Genomic DNA, 22,956 nt, shown 5'->3' with positions numbered 1-22,956 from the left:
GTTAACTCTCATGACGTAAAGTTTAGGGACAATGATGGGGAGACAGCTTTATCCCTCTCATTTACTTTGGCAGAAACTTGCTGAAGTTGAGTCATATTCTCAGGACTATAGCCTGCTTAATGCACACATGCACAGGCACATACTGGATTTGATTTTAAACCCTTTCTGTGTTTGTGTTTGGCAAGCTTCTTCCAAAGACAGCTTACAGCAGAACAGGGCTGCCATCAGTCATTGTTGCTTTAAATTAAGCCAAATTTGGAACATACTGGTTAAGTATAAAAAAGGAATTGGACATAAAGCATGTTGGTCACACAGAGATCTGCACATATAGACTAAACAGGATGCACACAAAGGCCGTCTCATTCTTAAATGATCACAGACTGAACTGATGGTTGGACAGGGCTCCTTGATGAGTCATTGTAAAACACAGGGTACTCTTTCACAGTACACTCTGGATCTACCTTGAAGAAGAAGATATAAAATAGTCCCTCAGCATCTGAAATAGAAGCCAAGGAATGTCTCAATGGATTTGTCACCTTGTCAACAAAGAAAATGGAGAAGAGGGGTGTTTGTGGAAGTAGATGAACTGGTGTTTTGCAATCCATAGCATGGTCTTTTCTTAACTTAATAAAGTAATTTTGATGCCTAAACATGAACAAACAGCAACTGAAAAAAAAAAAAAAACAGTAAAATGAAAGTGTAAAAATGTTTGTGTCTTTCTCAGGAAGGTTTAATAACACTATTTTCTATTATTTACTGTTTTAGAGCACCGCTCTGCACATTAAAAATGTTGATGTTTCACAAAGTGCATCAAAATGTGACGATAAGGGGTTCCACCTAAGCAATAGTACTTGGGCATGCAATTATTGTTAACTTGTTTTTTTTCTTTTTTTTGTTCTTGGCACCTTCACCAGTGCATTATCACCCATTTTCATGTATTTTTAGACAGAATGCAAAAATCTCTTTAAAGCAGGTGATGCTTCTGCAGTGATTAATTGTATCTGCACAAAAAAAAAAAAAAAAAAAAAAAAAAAAAAGTTAAATTACTGGTTGAACTCCATGATGGAAACTCTTTACTTAACCATGACAGAAAGCACGCGCACACATTTATATAAAGCAGAAGCATAGTAGGATATATTCTTTTTATTATGTTCACAGAAGTCTATTATCTTATAACATTTAATGTCAGCAACATCATTAATCACAGTGGCAGTTCTTGCCTTCACTTTGCTTTTTGCTGTGTCAAAGTCTGTCAACATAGCTTTTCGCATATCATCACATCATTTTTATACTTCTGTTTAAAGTCAGGCTCTTACACCTTTGAGTAAAGCAAGGTGAAATGTTAAGTATAGCTTTGCCTCTCTATATTTAGTCCCACTCATTTCTGCAGACATTTCCCTGTTATTGTTAGACCTCCAAAGAGCCAGGACTACACTCTGATGGATGATGTGATACCAAAGAAAGCATGATGGGGGAGACTAAACACCAAAGGAGTGTCGGCCCTCAGTTTTCATTTCACTTTATCTCCTGCTTTCTTCTTTTTTTCCTTTATTTCCTCTAGTTTTCGCTCCCTGTCCTCCTCATTCTCTCCCACTCTCAGGGGTGTTTCATTAACTTTACTGTGAGATGAAAAGTAAGTGGCTATCCTTCAGCCTGAGAGCTCCTTGAACATCAGACATTCATACATATGCTTTAGACCCACATACCCCCACACACAGGCAGACAAAAACATGTAACAGAGAACCAGCTCCTTCTTAGCTCGTCATTAATTTCTGAGTTCGGCTGAAGGCACCTGCTGCGTTTGCCTGCTATGAGACTTTAAACACTTCACATGAGGTTTATGCGAGTGAGTGTGTGGGTTTATGTTTCCATTAATGCCTGTGTGTGAAAGGAGCAATAATTTAGTTTCCAGTTACCGAGAAAATTCTTTCTTTGTGTATCTCTCTGCCTCTGAAGAAAGTGCTGCTCATTTGGGCACACATCCATTCTGAATTTCACCATGAGAAAATATACACAAAAGCATCCATTTACGCATTTACGCCCATTTGTTCTAATGATTGCCATTTCAACCACTATGAGCCTGCTATTTCAGGTGTTTGTCCATTCATCATCACTCCGATTCAGTGTTGATTTGCTGGGACAGCGAAGCCAAAGCACATGATCAATGAGTCTACCCGCTGTGTTGAATTCAAAAGGAATGACCCCGCTTTCTTTTTCTCCTCTCCTCTCTCTTTGCTTTCTCCCAGTGGAGGGAAAATGTAAGATAGACACAAACGTTCCTGGTATACACTCTCATCTGTCTATACGTCGTAGCTCCTTTTGTTTCATAGTGGATTCAGCACGTTTCCTTTAGTAGAAGTAGTACTGTGATGCAAATAACCAAGACTGCAGCTTGAAAGTCCTCACTTTTAGAGAGAAAAAAAAAACATTTTAGTATAAGGGTGGAAAAAAAAAAACACTATGAGATTTTGTTAATATTTAACATTAATTAAGCAGCTTCACACAAATTTAAAAAAGATTGAGATGGAAATCACACTTTGTGTTTTTTTCTTAACGATATTTTCACAACTTCCTAATCTAGAAAATTTGGCTAAGCCAGCAAGTTTGCTTTTAATTAATTTGAGCAATTTACAAGAGATCTGGTAGTGTGATTTTTTCACCCTTAAGTGTTTATTAGATGCTTAGTATTCAGCAAGAGTGTTTCTGGATCTAAATAATTCATCCCTAAATGCTTACAGGGTGGAGATAACTTTATTTTTTTCTCTGCTATCTTCCCCTCCTTTCCTCTTATTCCTCCTTCTCTGACTGCAAAATCCCACTTTCCTACTTTTTCTGTCTTTAACTCTCCCTGATCCCTTTGCTCCTTTTGCTTCCCTTTTGACCCCAAACTCCCCAATCCTCTTGCTTTCCTTTTTAATGTAATATCTTTCAACTTTATCCTTTTCATCACATTTTTTCCTTAACTATGCTTCTTCCACCTTTCCTTCCTTTACATCCATCCTTTATCACTCTCAATCTTTAAACCGCCCCCCCCCCCCCCCCCCCCCCCCCCCCCCCCCCCCCCCCCCCCTTTCTGTATTTGGTTCTATGTCTCTCTTGTCTATTGCTCTTCCTTGTCTTCCTCTTTTTCTCCCTTCGACCTTTCCTTGTCTCTATCTTTTCCAGTGGGAGGAGATCAGTGGGGTGGATGAGCACTACACTCCCATCAGGACTTTCCAGGTCTGCAATGTGATGGACTACAGCCAGAACAACTGGCTTCGGACCAACTGGATCCCTCGCCAATCTGCTCAGAAGATCTATGTGGAGCTGAAGTTCACACTGAGGGACTGCAACTCCATCCCATTGGTCCTTGGTACCTGCAAGGAGACCTTCAACCTCCTCTACGTGGAGGCTGATGATGACCAGGGCAGCCATTTCCAAGAGCATCAGTTCTCCAAGATTGATACCATTGCCGCTGATGAGAGTTTTACCCAAACTGACCTTGGAGATCGCATTCTCAAGCTCAATACTGAGGTACGCGAGGTGGGTCCCATGACCAAGAAGGGTTTCTACCTTGCGTTCCAGGATGTGGGCGCCTGTGTAGCTTTAGTTTCAGTAAGGGTTTACTTTAAGAAGTGCCCGCACACTGTGAGGAATCTTGCCTCCTTCCCTGATACTGTACCCATGGACTCCCAGTCACTGGTGGAGGTCAAAGGCTCATGCGTCAACCACTCCAAAGAGGAGGAACCTCCTCGAATGTACTGTAGCACAGAAGGGGAGTGGCTTGTGCCTATTGGGAAGTGTCTGTGTAACCCAGGATACGAGGAGAGAAGCAACACCTGCCAAAGTAAGACACGTTCTTTTTGTCATGTACTTATTTCTCAACAGTACGCTCACACATGCCTTGCCATCCATTTATTCTGCACATCATCTGCTTTTCTTTGCATGTATGTGTCACATCTCTTCTACACATATCCCATTTTTTAAATCATGACCCAAGCAAAAGGGTTTTTTTTGTTTTATTTAAAGCTGCAACACTTCATATCTGTCACTTCAGAAGTCTTAATGTCAAATACACTCTTTGTGTGCATGTGTGTATGTTTGTGTGCATCTGCATTGTTTATGTGAGCTCTTCAAATGAACCCAAAATTCCCAGGGTGCTAGTGGATTGGTCAGTAGTTATACGTGCATATTTCCATACATGTGAGTGGAGTGTTGTCCAGGTCCGGGGTGCAGCATATTGAGGTTCAATAGTAATTTTCTCTGCAACACATCATTAGCTATGGGAAGATTTTAACCAAAGTAGAAAAGATGGGACTGCTAACACAGAAGAAAGCAGTGGGCTGGAGTGGGTGGTGAATAATGGGATAGCTGTGGTGATGGTTGTGGGTGTTGTTGAAGGTAGAAAGGGGTAGTCATTTGATGTGGTTTCAAAAGTATGCATATCCGCATGCTTAAAACTGCCTTTCATGTTCTGACCATCATGACTGGTCTTCCATACTATCATCACACATGTTATGCTTGGGGACTGGTTTTTATTGCTGCTGGATGGTTATTAAAGTGAAGATATCAGAATGATAGCAGTCCCTAAATGATATTTTGGCAGCCAGAGCTTAAGAGATGTGCTCGGCCAATGGGGTGACACATTGCTCTGCAACATATCTATACAGGGTTTAACATATTGTGGACAATATGCAATTGTTGTTGTTCCTCCTCACATCATTTTGCCTGAACAACTCTGTCAAAAACAGTAAAGTATCCCCTGTGGGACCAAAAGGGTTTAATGTCAAAACTGAAAACAACTAAGTCTGTTTAAAATTCATTGTGTAATGCATTATAAACTTTCCAAACATAGATTTTTGGATCTGGGTATTAAATCTTGTAGACATGCACACAGATATGTAGGACATAATTACAGCACTTTACACAAAATTAAATTTCCTGTGTTGTGCTTCTGTGGCTGCTATAACAGCTTTCATCAATTACAGTTACAGTACTTTGGTGTTTCCATGGGAAAAAGTAAAAAAAAAGGAGAAAGTGGTCCTTGGTGCGAACAATGTGATGCAGATGTGTTTAGTGCATTTTACACATAAATACCACCATGGATTTGGTAACATTAAATGACAACATTTTGTTCGGTCAAACAAAATATAAAACTGTTCACAGTGGCACATGAGACCAAAGTTAGGTGAAGGAGTTCCATGATGTTCTATATCTGTTCCTTTTTTACTTTTTTCACTGAGATCTTCTCTGCTTAAGAAGCCAGACACAGCATCTATCTGAAAGCAGCCACCCCTGCACTGCGGCTGTCCCAGAATGACTTTAAAGTTAAAACGGTGTTGAAGTTTCAGAAAAGGAAATCGGTCTTTAGCATTCTAGGTTATCATAGCGGGTCCCAAACGGTCCCTTGTTCATAAGTTCTCTCTTTTCCAGAGCCATCCCCAGTGTTAATTAAAGATCAAAGACGGTCTCCCAGGTCAAGCCTCTGCTGTCAGGACCAGGGGAACTTTTTTTTTTTCTGTTGCTGTGGACTCTAGACCAACCTGTCTCACTGTCCAGATAAGAGGGGACACTTTTTCCACACTTGTCAGTATATTTCTGTAAATGTGTTAATTCTAAGCAGATTTTGAGTCAGTGGAATTTACTTCTGAACCCTTTTGTCCCCTGAAAACAGGTGTTGAACACCTTCAGAGTAATTAGAATTGCTCCCAAGTGTCATACCTAAATTTAATTTTGCATTGCATTTTTTTTCAAGTATTATTTTTAAGTTAAAGGAATTTATATTTAATATAACATATTTGTATTGTGCTTGCTTATATTTCCCCATATATATAAAAGAGCACAATATGTCATTTCAAGAATGGGATACTATGCAGACAAATGGCTCTCCCCATGTCCCCCTCCTGCAACACCCCCCCCCCCCCCCCCCCCCCCCCCCCCCCCCCCCCCACTTCCTGCCTCTGTGAATTGTGTGAATGTTTAGATGTATTTGACAATCTCTTATTAGTTTCAGAGTGGTCTAATGGACTCTAATAAGGTCTTATGTTACCATGGAGTGGGACAGCTGCACCAACAGGCCCCCACAATCCCTGCGTGCAGCCGTTGGGGGCCCCATCGTGCAGCTTGCTCTCCAGGCCTTCAGTGTTAACAGATAGATGGCTGAATGGGGTTAGGTCACCATACAAACAGATAGCAAAAAAAAAAAAAAAAAAACATATTTACAGTGCTACAGCCAACTAAAGGAGAAACTAAAGGACAGGAACATGTGACCCCAAAACATTGCAAGAGAACTCTTTACAAAGCATTTTGGTTTATTGTGAAATAGGCTGGAGAAGACATATTTCAGTGAACTGAATTATAGTTAAACAAAACTGTTCCATTGCTAAACTCTTCAGAGGCACCCTGATGTCCTGGGAAATAGTTCTTCCCGTTGCTGTTTGACAAAAATAAACAAATATGTTATTAAGACGCTAAAAACACAGACAAACATTCAAGTGATTAAAAATTCATGCTGTCTGGCAGCAATAATGAGGTGGAATTAATGACAAAAATACTTGTAGTGAGTATTGTTGACTTTGACTATAAAGATTAAGCACCTTTACTGAATACTTTAAGCTTTGTTTTCTTTGACGAGATGCCTTGTTGCAGCTTCTCCTTACCTCTCTCTCTGCGAGTGTGTCTGTCTGTTTTTGAGGGAACGCGAGGAAGAGAAAGAGTAAGAGAGAGGTGCTTTTGTTTATAAAGACTCCAAAGTGTGTTTAAGGGCTTTAATAGAGTAGACTCTAGCATTAAACTGTCATTATCTTTCTGGACTGTGTGTGTGTGTGTGTGCATGTTTGAGTCCATAGCCAGTAATGTTTGTGAAAGCAAGGATGTTGTTTCAGTGGCGCCTTTAAAAGAACACATGAATTCTGTCTGGCTTAGGCAAAGGGAAGCTACAGTTATGCGAGCATGTGTATGCTGTTTTGTGTGTTTCACTCAAACTGTGTGTGTCAATGCAAATTTTATAATATATTCCACTGAATATATGTCTTTCATCCCTTTTTTGTAACTCTGTGAGTAGATAAGATTAAGATTTTAATACGGTACAACGTGAATGGATGTGTCAGGTCATCGTCTGGATTACTATATGTTTTATGAGCAGCCTTCAGCCTTTCCACAGAGAATGTGAGGCCAGATCTAATCTCGCTAAGTCAGTCTTTCATCTGTCATTAGAACAGACTGGAGCAGGTGAACTAACTCCTATCTACCATCAGTGTGAAATTCCTGCAACCCTAATTTGATCCTAAAACAGCAAACGCACGCCTGTTTGTGTGTGTGTGTGTGTGTGTGTGTGTGTGTGTGTGTGTGTGTGTGTGTGTGTGTGTGTGTGCGCGTGTGTGTGCACGTGTGCGTGTGTGTGCGCGTGTGTGTGTATGTGTGTGTGTGTATGTCAAATGCAAGCAGCTGTTCAGCTATACGTTGAGGAGAGACCTAAGTTTACATTCTTGCTGGATTTATCAAGACACACAATCCTGAAACCTTCCAGTAACGCAACGCTTACTACAATTACGTAGACAAAGTGTCACACATAAGCCTCGGTTGTTACTTGCCTGGATTGTTTACCATAGATTTTCACCATGAGTGGAGGAAGTCTAGCTGTTTTAGAAGGAAAATTCTCACTTTAAAATCATTTACGTTTGGTGATGGGACTAGTCACCAAATAAAAGTTCCATGTTCCATTTGGTTTCCTTCCTTCCTTCCTTCCTCTCCACTCATCTCAGCGCCTATTCGACTTGGCTGCTGGATCGAAGCCCGTTGTCCATCTCATATCGAATGTTTTATATCACTCTCCACTCTTTCGCTTTAGTGATTTAGCTGCTGCCCTCATGTAGAGAACTGCATGGCTTTCAAGTAGACATTTCGGGCTCATATTATACATCTTTCACGGACACTGTCATGCAAACCTGTAACAACTTGACCAAAGAAATACTCAAGCTTAGCCTGAAAATATTCAACATCTAATTTAGCCTCTTACAGGGAAAGTATGCATATAAAGACAATAAATGAAAAATTTTTACTAAAATTATGTTTGAGTTGTTGTTATTCCAAATCAGCTGACTCACTGTCATGCAGTTTGAATGGACCATATATTTTCACCATAACCGAAAAATATATGATCCATTCAAACTGCAGGAAGCGAGTTACTACAGCTAAAAGAGCAGCACTGATTCAGTGCTGCTCTTTTTGTAACAGATGTGCATCTGAGTTTGTTTTGGAGTCTCCCTGCCCCCTAGTGATCAGAAATCCTTCATGTTTCATACAAAAGACAGTTAAAACCTTAGATAAAAAAAATTAATTGTCAATGGCCCATGAATTTTACTCACACACACTGGCATGCTTGCATGCACACACATGTGCACACATTGACATCACTGCAGAACTCCTACAGATATGCTTAATATTTTTCTTGCGTGTTTTTTTTTTTCCATGTTGTTTTTGTAGTGCCTTTTTTGTATACTGTTCTGTCAGACTGTTGAAGTTGAGTGCTGTGAATTCACTGAGCTGTTGGCTCTCCTCTGGTGCTTTGGAAAGACTCTGTTTGTTTGTGTTGGCCATTATATAACTGCCCAGCTCTCACAAAACATGTCACTTGTACACGTAAATGAACGCACACTCTCAAACCATTTGAAAAGCCCGTAGATGCAGCACTGCATTCCACTAAATTGCAGTGACAGCATTTACTATTTCTTATTCAGGGGAAAGCTAAAATTTATCACACCTATTGTCAGGTATGTTTTTATACATCTGCCTGTTGTAGCCCTTACAGTATGTGTCCAGTTCACAGAGTGGTCTGGTACATTATTCATTTTTTCCAGCAGCATCCTGCTACACATCATATACTATACTTGCCCACATTCATAATGAAAGAAGCATTCTAGCTCAGTATAGCAACAGTCTGTTACTACTGGGTATTTAGTTCCTTGATGAAGGGCACCTCCACTCTTTGCGGTTGAGAATGAAGGTCTCTGTTATACTACTGACACACAAATTTTAAAATCCAATCCAGGCAATCATGTCAGTTAAATCTGCCCCGTGTGTCACTGTGTGTGTTTGCGTGCGTGTGTTAGAATGGGTGAATTGAGCGTTATACAGTACATGGCTCTGTTCTAACACTGGTGTTCCATTGCATCGGCCTCCTCATCTCTTGTCAGTTTAGCTTAGTGTGGATGCTTTTTCTGCTGCAGCCTTTTGGCTGCGTGCTGCCTGGCGTGTAGCCGCTTTGGAGCTCATAAGGAGAAAAGAAGCTAGAGAAGAAAGACAAGGCGTGGATTGAGTGCTTCAGAGAGAAAAGTTGAGAATCATGATGTTAAATCTACATTATACGTACATACACAAATTTACCTCCCACCCCATGAATCACAGTTAAACATGACTACATGAAATAAATTTTAACAGTCTTTGTTAAAAATAAAACTAACTATTACTTCACAGAAGCCAAGAGGCTGTATGTGATTATATTGAACTGTAGTCCAAGTGACAAAGAATGACTTATTAACACATGATCTCAGCAGTGATCTTGTATGTGTTTATTTAATACAGGGCGTACATATCTTTGAATGTGTGACAGAGCCCCTACATGAGAGAGACAGAGAGAGAGAGACCACATTCATATGTTTATCCAATTCTACATGGGCAGCCTGAAATATTGCATGAATATATGTCTGTGTCTCAGTTCTTCTTAAATCACTGTGTACTTTCTCATCTCTTTGTGCACTCTTACAGTATATTGATGAATTGTCTGTGTGTATGTGTGCGTGTGTTTGTGTATGTGCATATGGCTGGCATCCAGAGCCAAGGAAGCCGTAGCCAAGGAAGCAGAAAAGGTTTGTTCATTCTTGGTATTATTGCCTGTTTACTTTTCTCTTTATGGGCCTTCCAGTGCAGGCTGGGGGTAGCGGGTAAGCCTGTCAACCAAGAGCACTGGTGCTATTGGGACTTCAAAGCTTTTGGTAACCACAGGCTCAGGAATTCAAGTTAACACACAGTCACAGACAAATATACACAAATGCACACACAAAACCATGCCTGCAGCAGAAACAAGAGGGATAGATAGATGGGGTGTTTATTTGTTGGAGAGGTCCCTGCCAGTTGACCGAACCTCTTCTCAGAGATCAGTCTTTGTGTGTGTAATGCATGTGTGGGTTTGTGCCTGCTCTGTTCAGAGAGATACAGTGTACATGCAGTATGTGTGTGTGCACAAAAAGCAAATACATAAAAGAAAAGAATTGTATGTATATGTGGATATGCATATGTGTGTTTTTGGTGTTCTGGGCATAGCCACAGATGCAGCCCATGGGCGTAGCTTAATACTGATGGATGATAACTGTGAATTTACCAATATGTTTTAATCTCAGGGCATCTAGTACTCCCATTATGCCAGAAGGCACTACATCACAGACATATGCACAAAGTGCCTATGTTGATGCGAAAGCCAAAGGTTGTCATTTTGTGATAGTTTGGAAGTTTTGTGTTTTGCACTTTGTCTTGCTTTGTTTGTACTTTAGAATAAATTTCATCTTAATTTGCTTTTACTTGGTGCTTATACCATGTATGTGGTTAGGTTTAGGTAGAAGCAGGAAAAATGGACAAGCGTAAGGATTTGAGCAAGTTTGACAAGGGCCAAATTGTGATGGCTAGACAACTGAGTTAGAGCATCTCCAAAACTCTTGTGGGGTGTTCCTGGTATGCAGTGGTCAGTATCTATCAAAAGTGGTCCAAGGAAGGAACAGTGGTGAACCAGCAACAGGGTCATGGGTGGCCAAAGCTCAGTGATGCACGTGGGGAACAAAGGGTGGCCCGTGTGGTCTGATCCAACTGACGAGCTACTGTAGCTCAAGTGGCTGAAAAAGTTAATGCTGGTTCTGATAGAAATGTGTCAGAATATAGCGTACAGGGCTGCATAGCCACAGACCAGTCAGGCTGCCCATGCTGACACCTGTCACCTGCTGTAAGCACCAACAATGGGTACGTGAGCATCAGAACTGGACCACTGAACAATGGAAGAAGGTGGCGTCGTCTTTTCTTTTACATGATGTGGATGGCCGGATGCATGTGCATCTCTTATCTAGGGAAGACTTGGCACCATGATGAACTATGGGAAGAAGGCAAGCTGGTGGAGGCAGTGTGATGCTTTGGGCAATGCTCTGTGTGGGAAACCTTGGGTCCTGCCATCCATGTGGGTGTACCACCTACCTAAGTATTGTTGCAGACCATACACACCCTTTGACGGAAACAGTATTCCCTCTTTCAGCAGGATAATGTGCCCTGCCACAAAGCAAAAATGGTTCAGAAATGTTTTGAGGAGCACAACAATGAGTTTTACATGTTAACTTGGCCTCCCTAGATCTCAATCCAACTGAGCATCTGTGGAGAAACAAGTTCAATCTCTGGAGGCCCCACTTCATAGCCTGCGGGACTTAAAGAATCTGTTGCTAGCATCTTGGTGCCAGATACCACAGCACACCTTCAGGGGTTGCAGTCCATGCCTTGACGGGTCAGGGCTGTTTTGGCATCAAAACGGGGACCAGTACAATATTAGGCAGGTGGTCTTGATTGGTGTATGTGATGATTTGGAATTAGGACCTGCCCTACCATTACCAAAAGGTATCATAATATTGACACCAAAAGTTGGAGACTGCAACAGGTTTGGCATCAGTATTTGACCACTCCTGGAATGTAGGTGAGCACGTGTGTCAGCGTTCCAATGGATAGTCAAGGACAGACGGATGTACTCCACAGGAAACATCCTGTTTGACAGAGTGAATGTTTTCTATCCATGTAATGTAACACGGGAGGAATATGATGCAGTACAACACGAGAGTCAGTCCATCATTTCTGATAGATGAGAGGAAGCTGGAAAGAGCTGAAGGCAGAGACGGGGAGGTGAAGGCAAGGGAGGGGAAAAAACAGCTGTCACTGGGATGCAGACCCCCGCTGATAACTCTTTGGCACTGAATGTCTGTTTCATGATTTGTGATGTCACCACCATTAATTCGACATCTGCATCATTCTTTCACCATTGCTCCACAAATTGTTTTCCTCTTTGCTATTTTCAAAACTTCCTTAACGTCAGCTTGTACAATGATTATCCACCACAAGTTGAAAACAAACAGGTGTGTCACAAGATGAAATAGCCATGTGTGACATTTACAAAGGTCAGTGCATATTTAGCTTTTCTTTGGAACTGCTTATTAACCTATCACCTTGACATATTCTACTCAGTTGTACATTTACTTTGTATTGAAAAAGATTAATCAATGGAAAACATAATTTTATAAAATCCTTTTTGATAATGCATCATAGAAACACCATTGGTGAACAAGCTTCTTTTTTGTAATTCTTTCTTGGGAAACTGGATGCAGCATAATCTGAAGCATATTTGTATTTTAAATTACTTCTTCACTTTATGCAACCACTTTCTGTCACTATTGGTAGCAGTTAACTCCACAACTGACTGTTTTTTGTACATTTGTGCAACCATAACCAAACCCCATTACCACTTTCAGCTGCACAAAAAACATATTAGAAGACCATATCCTGTCAAAAAATACTATAATCAAACATTCGTTATAATACTAATACTACTACTAAATAATATGGCTGTTAAAGTAAGAAGTGGATATTCAGCATAAGCATATATGACATTATTAATTAAGGTTCTCAATTAAAGAGGCCTAATACTATAATATTTGTGGGATCTCTGCTGTCCTTGGTGCTGAAGATGTAACCCCAGACACTTCTAGAGGCTGTGACTGTCAAGTGTCTCACTTATCTAAACCCCCACTACAGGCATGTATAGTGACACTGAGTAGTTGTCAGAAGCATCATCTTATTGTACAGATGAGATGCGTTCCGCGAAAAGAGGCCTCTCAGTGTCATTTCAGTTGAAAAACCCAAGCGTCATCACATAAACGTCTGTCTTCAAGCAGCTGTCTGATCTCGCTGTGCTGCTGCATCACAGATGTCAGCATAACAACCTTTCCGTTTTAACAAACACTACATCCTTTAATGTCAGCCAGGCAAAAAGAAGAAAAAAAAGGCAGTGTCTGTTTTAAAACTTCTGAAGGTTAGGGCACAGCATGGAAGTCTAGTGGCAATTCTGCAGCGAGGTCTGAGTCAGTTAATGTGGAGACAGTTGCTGTTGATGTGGCGAAGCATTAGAACTGCTGTACTTATTTGACAAATACCTCTGTCACTACACAAATCTCGCAGTCACTCAGAGTGTTTTCTTTATTATTTTTGATGTTTTCCTTTTCTGCATTGACATTTTTGCTCTAATGCTAAATTGTGTGACACATAGCACTACTTCATAATCAGCTCCGAGTATTATCTAACAAACTTGTCAGAATTTGGACTCTATTGTGGAAGGAGTGGAAGATAACAGTATTTTTGACTTGCTGTATTTTTAGTCAGTTTAATTCAGTTCTTTGTACTGCACAATACACACACAGGGAAACCCTATATGTTTTATGGTAAAGCATAGAGAACATTATTGAGAACAAACTTAATGACCATTTTATAATGCATTTGAAGGCTAATTTACCACAGTAGCCTGCAGCCTACAAAAAGTAACCACAAATAATCTAGAAGGACAACAAGGACAGCACAGTGTCCATCCAGGCCAATGTCCTGTTACACAAAGCCAGATCAAATTTGTCTTTTTTTTTTGTTTTGTTTTTTAAGCCCAGTTTTGGCTTAACCCTCTGTATGCCATAGCAGCTGGAAGCAGTGTAGTTTCTGTTACTGTTTCCGTATGAAAGCATTTTTGTGCACACTATTTTTTAATGTATATGATATCAGCACTTAACAATACACCAGGAATATAAAACACATATGTGTCAAATATTTTGCAGTATTTTACATTTTTCCCCCTGAGTCACCTCAAATGCTCTGGCTGGCATTCATCTGTAGTAAGCACAGCCTGCCAGTGTCCATGTCCATTCACTCTTGATGAGGCTGTAAAACGTCTAAATGGCGATGAGTCTGTGGAGCATCAGTTCTGTTCAATGACTTAGGTGCTGTTGTTTTTTTTCTCAGTGTTAGCAGGCTATCAGCTGGTGTTACTTAAGCTTTCTTCAAAGTGATGCTAACGTGTCAGACTCGGGTGTCAAACTGTTATTTTATGATACTTAAACCTAAATCATGGTCCTGGCTTATAAACTGTTGCTATTGTTGCATGTTGTTGCTATAGCTGGCTAATGGTCAGTTGTCTGGAGAAGATTTAGTTTTCTCTACTGGAGAGGGTTGCACGTGTAATCTGCTGACTATAACTTAACTAACTGCAACAGTGCTGAATAACTGTATAATTTATGCATCTTTATGCACTTTTTCTAATGTTAGAGATCTGATTTCAGTTGAGGAGATGAGGCTTTAAGTGAGGAGGAAGAGGATGAGGTGGAGATGAGTGAAGAGAAGTTAAGAGGTGGCAGAGGAAGGAGGAGAAGATGACAGGGACATGACAGAGTGAACAGGGAGTGTTCATTCCATGTTCCCATTGCTACCCAGTAATTTTGCCAATCACCAGTATCCCTTGCTCTCATTGGTAGTCATTTCAGTCACTTGCCTGAAAATTGAGAAAAGTTTATCTACAAACCCGCCCACTTCACGTTGCCAGCAGTTTTTTCTGCCTGTAGTTGCTGAATGTCATTGACATCCTGTGGTCCATGGTGGCCACATCGCTGTGAACAATGCTTCACCCTTTCTTCAGGAATTCTTGGGAATCTCGAGCAGTCTAATAAATTCTGATCGGGTATGGTAGGTTACTGTTGTTGACATGTAGACAGTCCAACAGAAAAACTGAAAACATAACAGCAATAATGGTCAAAGACAATCAACATTTCAATTCATTTTGAGTAAAACAGTCTTATTTATTTGTCTATGTGGCATTTCCTATTCTTAGTAATGAGATAGTTACTGTGTATCTAAGTGCGGGTTTTGCAATTTTACTTTCTTTCTCTTGCTTGCTTTGTATTTTTAAATGTGCTTTATTTCCTTGTACATGTTTCTGCTTGTGAGTCATTGACCTTAATACGGTGACCTTGGTGTTAATACGTGTCTCCCATCTTAATCACTTCTGCAAGATGTGGCGCTTCACAGTTCCTCTGGGATCTAAATGTGCTTATGTGAGAATGAGCACATGGCATACTCTAAGTATAAGACTCAAGCCTGTCAATATTATATAGATTGTTACTAACTAAGACGTTAGCAGAGAGAGAAGTTGCTTACTACAGCAAGAACTACCTCTCACTGACACATGTCAACACACACACACACACACACACATTCTGAAACCCAATCTAAATCTGTTTTTACTGGTGGAATCTATTATTTATTTATTTTTTTTGTCCATTCAGTCCTTATTTATATTTTTTTAATAATTTTTTATGGATGCCATAAATTCAAATGACTGGTTACTTCGACAGACCCACAGCAGGCAAAAGTGTTTTAAGCGAACCAGGTCAGAAGTTGTTTTAATCCAGCACTTCTAGGCTTTGAAAAGAATTTGTTTTTGAGTTTTCATTTCAAACTTTTCTTACATTATTTCTATGCCTGAGGGGCAGTTAGTCATATGTAATAAGGTAATATACAAGTATTACAGTAGGATTAAGTCTGTGATAAAGATGTTCATTACCTTTCTGTTTACTGAGCCGTGCCTTTAGTTAAGGATGTCATGAATTGATCTTCCATTTTGAGGCTGCACGGGAAATGGAGTGAACCACTGAATCACCTGCTACCCTTAATTTTGTTCACAAGTGTGGATGAAAAGCATAATGGGGACACACACACATATATATATATATATATATATATATATATATATATATATATATATATATATATATATATATATATATATATATATATATATATATATATATATATATATATCTGCATCTGTGGTTAAGAGAAAGAGAAAAGTTATTGATTTTCAGGGCATGTTTTTGATTTGACCCTCAGATGTGACCACAAGCTTTAGTTTGCTCCTGGAAAATTATGGAGACAAGAACTCAGGAGACGATGCCTGAAGTATTCTGTCATTTTTGGCTCCTGGTGTTAGAGCTCAATGAAGGGGAATTTTGAGATTTAGGGAAAGTAGTCAGTTGAGGAGGTGGCAAATCTGGTAATACTGTGAAATGGGCACAACTGAGTGCCAAAATTCAGGGCACTTTTTTATGTGAATACCGACAAAATAAAGTAACCAGAGGATAATATATTTCTCTGTTTGTGCCCGTGCTGAAGTTACTGATGTCCCAGACAGTGCTGTCTTCCTGAAATGATCCATAGACTCAGACGCCATGCATCCTTGGTTCTTCCTCCTCCAACAGTTGATACAGATAAAGTAAAAGGTCTCTGCACTCATTTAATGCATACTCTAGCCATCCCCATCCATGCGCACAAAGAGGAGTAGTGACATTTTACCTTCATCAGTGGCGGTTAACTTAGAAATGGTGTCAAATGGAACGACATGCCCTCCAGTGTAAGTGCGTGTGTGTGTGTGTGTGTGTGTGTGTGTGTGTGTGTGTGTGGTTGTGTGGAAAAGTGTTCATCTGCAAGAGAGGAATGGGTCATTTGTGTATGAGAAATGTGCTGCTGCTGTGTATGCATATGAGTGCGTGCACAGTTTTTGGTGCTGATTAAAGGCAGTCAGGCCTCAGTGATCAGGCCTTCTGCTCGCACTCTGAATGCCAAACACAACTGAGGAGTCCCAGCCAGCCAAGCACGGAGACTGCAATGCTAGACCACACTGGACAACCTTAAAGGACTGCAGCTGTGTGCGTGTGTGTGTTGTTTTTCATTTTTTCTTTTCCTTTATGCTCTTCACAGACAACATCAAGCTATCTAGATAAGAAAAAACAAATCATATTGAAAAGTGTACTTTTTCTCCCTCTTCCAATTTTCAACACTACTGGCTTTGTGTGTCTTAGTCTTTATCTATTGCTTATGGACCTTTAACTCTGAGTTGTCAAGGCAAATTCTAAAGTCATTCATGTTGTACGAGCAAAAGTTAGACTATGGGAGTTTTGGTCCTGTCATCACCCTAACCTTTAGAAGGAAAATCTGGTCCAAGAATTTGGTCAGCATTAATGCTTTTATGTTGCAAAATCTTGCAGACTTATTGGGCCATCCTAATAATATCATGATAATATCCATGATTCAACACCTATTTCAAAATCATTAGTGGAGATCTTTTTTTTTTCAGCCATCCCATCATCCTAGCCCCATAATGCTGTCTTTTATCAATCCCAGAATTGTGTACCAGCAAGTGTTTGCACTGCCAAAAATGTTAAATGCTACTTCCCTCAAAACAGAGGTCTCTGTGTGTGCCTTTGTCTCAGTCTCTCCTCTTCTAGAGGCTTGAGTGAAGTGTCACTTTATACCAGGACAAAGAATCCAACCTTTAAAGGTTGAGGGATATTGTGGTGATGAGCGCTGACCTTTCTTACAATTACATACGCACTCCACACACACACACACAGAAACACACACACAAATATGCATGGAGGGTTAGGAGCAGTGTGAAGATGAGCAAAGTAAAATGGCAGACAGCAATGTCCAACAAGATTACTGTACTCATCATGCACAGATTTCCCACCTCCACCAATTCATTTCCCTCCACCTCTGTCTGTTCAAATGGATGGCACCAGACATTTGTCAAGGTGAAGGTAGTGCACCCCATGCCCAGCAATACAACCAACCATTTTTTCCATTCTTCCGCTCTGCTAGTCTTTTGCTATTAAGTGTTCAATTTCAGCACCTGGAGGCGATGCCAAAGAGCAAAGCCTCGAGGAATGTTAGTGAAATCTCACTGATTAATGCAGCACCCCTGCACTGACTCCTGCCTGTTTCTGGCAGCTTTCTCACCTGGTTTTGTATTGCTGTTAATGCAAATACCTACATTGATGTGTGAGGGCTGATACTTGTACTAAAATCAGTTTTGTTTTGTCCATCTGATATATTATTTTCATAAACACATAAACAGTTTTCCTAAAGTGATTTATATATGAATTATGTAGTTTAACACTTTTTAGCTCTGCCAAGGAGGTTATGCTTTTGGGAGCGTTTGCATGCATGCATGCACGTGTCATTCTGTCTGAAAACACAATAGCTCAAAAAAGTTTTGAATCAAACCTGATGAAACTTTTTATGGGTGTAGAGTGGTGTCGCGTTAACAACCCATTAAAATTTGGCTTACATCCACCAATGTCTTCAAGGTCAACTTAACGAGTTAATGGTCAAAAATTGATAAAAAAAAAAAAAAAAACCCGAATAAATTGACTGTAATTCTTACAAGTGTGGTGTGTATTGTCAACATATAGAAAGTACCATATAAAGATTTAAAATATTATGCCACATTTGACCTATTATCAAGAGAAAGAGAATGAATCCACATAAATAAAAAGTAATAAAAAATAATTATACTCAAAATTATGTCAAGTATATTAAAATGAGTTTTGACAGGGTAAAGCCTGCACTTTGCTCTTGTTTTTTCTGCACTACAAACAAAAAATGAAATGAATATATAAAAAAATACAGTTCTAGTCCATTCAAAGTAAATACTGCCCAGAGAGTGAGCTGCCTCGGTGGAGGTGCTTCTTGTTTTCTTCTATGTTAGTGCATGTAATGTTGTATGATGCCAATACCATTTGTCAGAAAAACTCTCTTAAATCCTCCAATTAACATGTGATGAATATTAATGACTGAAATAATAATATCATTTAGATAATGGACAATAATAATAATGATGAGAAGAAGAAGAAGATATCAAAAAATAATTTCACTTTTCACACTATTTATCTTTCATTCTTGGTGAATTGCAAGTTTCTAGTTGAAGCGCCTGTATGTACCACTGGTTGCTACGCGTGTGTGAGCATGTCTGTGTCAGTGGGGGTGGGCTGAGGATGACAGCTCAGTGCCAGGGGTAATTTAGGTGTATTGTATTGATGAGACCTCAACTCTAATGAGCTTTAGCCAATTAATCCATCGATTTACATGTAAATGGCTCCTGAAAGGTTACTGGCTGTGGCTGCCATCTGCATGTACTTACCATGCTAATGTTGTGCTGAGTGACACTCTCGACACGAATGCAGAAATTTAGGGCTGAGAGACTGAAATTGATGGAGAGAGAGAGACAGAGAGAGAGCCGTGACTGCTTGATCTTTGATAGATTGCGCCACATCCCATTATCTGCAAGATAGGGTGTTAATTACAACGCCATACATCAGCTATGGGTGCACACACCTTTTAATTAAGAAACAAACATCTTTGATCTGTCAGTCTCCCCCTAGACCTGTGCACATGAGTGTGTAGGATTTTTCTTTTTGGTGCATTTTTTTCCCAACTTTACTAATAGTCATATTCTTCACCTTGAAGATACGAATTGTGTCATTTAAAAAATTTAAAAAGGTAAGAATTCATTTCATCTTGAGAATGATATATTTATAAACAAAACATGTTCATAAATTTTATAACAATAAGGCGTAATCACATATTTGTGATTTCAGATACAGTATAAAATCCAACTTTTGTACTTCATATTGTCTGCGATCATGAAAATGTGAAAACGTGAGTTGTGTGCAAAATGATAAACAGTTGTTCCTCTCTTGCAACTCTATTTTAGTTTTACAGTAATTGATACATTATTTCATGTTTCATATTTTAGGATGGCGCAGTGAAGAATAGCTCATTCTAGTTTGCAGAAAGTGCAATCTACAAGTCTTTCACCTTAAACACTGTGGGATTGCAGAGTTTTGCTATCAGCTAGCTTACTGGCTGAGATTCAGTGTTAATTACGAATGTGCTCAGCTTAACTGAGATACTCAGTAAATTGTCCCCAGGTGGGGAAAGAATAGGCTCTATTGTCATTTCTCATAACTGCAGCTGAGCTAATTATGATGGTGAGTGTGTGTAAGCCAGTTGTGCTGGCAAAGGCTTTTTTGTCATCTGTGTATGTTCAGGGCCACTTGAGACTGGTGGCTTCTACATGTTTGCGCATGTATGATTTGGTGCGGTCTGTGTGTATGTCTGTGCATATGTTCATGCATATCTCTTTGGAGGGTGTGTGTGCATGTGGATTCGATACTTTGAAGAGCTTGTGTATGTGTGTGTGTGTGTGTGTGTGTGTGTGTGTGTGTGTGTGTGTACATTCAAGCATGGTGAGACTACAATTGGCACATGCTAAAACACGAAACTTCCAAAGCCAACAGTTCTGTTAAGTGAGATGTGCTGTGTTATAATGATGCCATCTATCATTCCTTTCATCTCTCCATTCCTTTATCCCCTCACTCCTCCATCAATGTCTCTGTGGCCTCATTAATTTAGCCTGGACTATTTATGGGCCTATAAAAACAATAAGGAAAGAGAAGAGGGGTTTTACTGGCAAAAAAAAAGATACTTCCAAAACATGGGAAAGATGAGGAAGCTTGTCAAATTAGATGGAGCATACCACATAATTGCACTTAACCCTTAAAATGTGGTTAACATTGGACAATAGTTACAAATATGCAGTATGTTCATTTGAGAAATTGCAAGTAGTTTGGTCAATATTTCACATAAAAACTAAAATAAATAAAGGTGAATTTACTTTAAGCAGTCTGGTTTCTAGAAAACCAAATTAGAATTCATTAATACTGAAGGTAGCGTTATTGGACAAAGATAGCACATTCTCAAATTTTCACAGACTGCTGAACTGTAAAACTTCATGTGAACTGTAATATGAGCAGCCACGGCTGAGGTAGTAGAGCAGGTTGTCCTGATGTTAGTGGTTTGATCCATGACTTCCCCATTGGAATGTCTTTTGTCAAAATGCTGAACTCTAGCTTATGATGGCAGGCCAGCATCTTGGATAGAAGCTCAATCATCATTAGCATGTCTGTGAAGATAAGTAAATGAGAAGCTACTTTTTTAAGCTGTTTGTAAAGCTGATAAGGTCAAAAGGCACATATTAAAATTGTGTTGCTGTGGTCATTTTCAAAATATGTTAGACTAGTACCCATGCAAGACCTAACATTTTTACCTTTAAATATACAGATTTGCACTGGGTGCACTTTCTTCAACTCTGTCGCAAGTATGATGCAAATATAATTTATATTTGCTGTGCCTATACCCATATCTACCTGAAAACCCTTATTGTTTCTTTGTGTCTCAAGCTGAACAAACTTCAGTGCTGAGCTGTAAAGCATCAACAGCAGCTTTCCCCCCTGTTATCCAGCTGGAAACTTGAAGGAGCTGATCTTTCCAAGTGAGCTGTCAACAACAACAAAACAGACAAAAGTCTTGCACTGTGCTTCTTGATGCTAACAACCCAAAATTGTATCATTGAAATGAAATACATTACTGTGATGTTAGTGAGACAGTGTTTCAAATACATCTGGGGCTTTGATTACATGGACATGACTATTGCTTATTGTTATTTGTAATCCGCCAGTGCAAAGCTGATTGACAGCTAACTACAAGTTGTAGTGCAATTCATTGTTAGAAACACAGCATGATCAGACTTAGAGTTGCAGGGATAAAATAAGGTCATAGCCGGGCTGGCAACTGTGCAGCTATTCCGCTCCATGCCCCTGTTGCCCCAGGAATGTCCTTCCTACCATTTGAGGTACAAAGAGTTTAAACTGCAAGACTTTCTGTCAGCCAGTGAACCTCAGTAACCTGTGGTCACTAACAATGAAGTGTAACACACACTAATGACTAGTCTGTGTGGGGTTGTAGCATGCCTGTTGGCTCCTTTGAGGCCTAGAAAAATGGGGTCACATGAGAATGCATAGAAAGCAAGGTCCCCTTGAACAGGAGGCCACTCACATACACTGTTCAAGGCTAATTCTATGTTTGCTTGCGCAGTAGAGTGCTCTGAGGATTTGAAAGATATGAGAACATCATCATTATTTAGAAAATCTTTCTTCAGTGTAAAAATTTGCTTATATAAAGGAGATCAAGGACAAGTGTGATGAGCTCAGGAGAGAACATGAGTTGTGTAGCTTTCATATGTTTTCATACATGTTATCATCCATTCTGCAGCTGCCTGAGATGACAACCGTTCATCAAGTTTCTTTTTAATGATGGACTACCCTGAGTAGCTGTTATTGGGGAGAGTGGGGTTATCACCCTGCTGTAGAGCGAAATACCATGTGTTTGCCCAGCAGGAGAACATTCCTGCTGGCCCCATGATTTCCTCAGGTCATTCATGCAATTCTCATCCCCACTGTAATGGCATTGTACTGGGGCTCAGCTGCCCCACTAGAACCCCAACACTTCCCCCGTTTGGCCTCCCTGACAGCACTGCCCTTCAGCTGCCTGTCAACCACACTGGGCCTGTGGTGGTTGATGGGAGAGGATTGGGGTGGGGGCGGGGGGTAAGAATGGGGTTAATATAGCTTTGAGGTAACTTGAAATACATTTTTTTTGTAAATGCTGTTTACCTTTTTCTCATGATTTCCAATATGCCTTTCACCTTCTTAGCTAACCATGAAATGTATGTAGTAAAGTTGCAGTCACATAATAAAAGAAAGCAAAACCATGTAGTATTTTCTAAGTTAAATGCTATTTTATCTTTTCACATAGAAAAGATACATGACGCATGCTCGAGCAAAGCAGAAGAACGTAGGGGCCCATGCATCTGCTGCGCTGGCAAAGTGGATGTATGGAATGAAAGCAGAGGAAGAAGAACAACATCTGCCACTACTTATAAATTCAACACGGAGTATGCATCGCACATCTTTTCTCAAAGATTCTCTTTTTTTTTTTTCAGCATTGTGTGTGTAAAGAGGGCTGTTCATCATTATTCAAGGACAGAGCTGATTAAAGGTGATTAAGCCCTTCCCATCCATCACTCTCGCCTTTCAGCCTGTCACTAGCCCCAGTATTAAGGGGGACACTAGAGTATGTATGCGTGATTGTCTCTGTGTGTGTGAGACAGGGAAGTAGACAGTGTCCATC

At 40.0% G+C, this 22,956-nt stretch overlaps 1 protein-coding gene across 4 annotated transcripts in view; it reads left to right on the top strand.

The window, feature by feature from the left end:
* epha3 (eph receptor A3) overlaps positions 1 to 22,956 on the top strand; it is a 92,751-nt gene that overhangs the window by 15,069 nt on the left and 54,726 nt on the right. For 2 of the 4 annotated variants that reach the window (XM_030757384.1, XM_030757387.1), the window contains exons 3-4: positions 2,247 to 2,258; positions 3,166 to 3,826. In XM_030757384.1, coding sequence (XP_030613244.1) covers positions 2,247 to 2,258; positions 3,166 to 3,826 — 673 coding nt within the window. The remainder of the gene's footprint in view (positions 1 to 2,246; positions 2,259 to 3,165; positions 3,827 to 22,956) is intronic. The other 2 variants (XM_030757386.1, XM_030757385.1) reach the window with 1 other exon arrangement.

This window comes from Archocentrus centrarchus, chromosome 21 (assembly GCF_007364275.1).
Source record: "Archocentrus centrarchus isolate MPI-CPG fArcCen1 chromosome 21, fArcCen1, whole genome shotgun sequence".
NCBI lineage: Eukaryota > Metazoa > Chordata > Actinopteri > Cichliformes > Cichlidae > Archocentrus > Archocentrus centrarchus.
The sequence above is the reverse complement of the archived record's forward strand: the minus strand, read 5'-3'. Positions and strand labels throughout refer to the sequence as shown.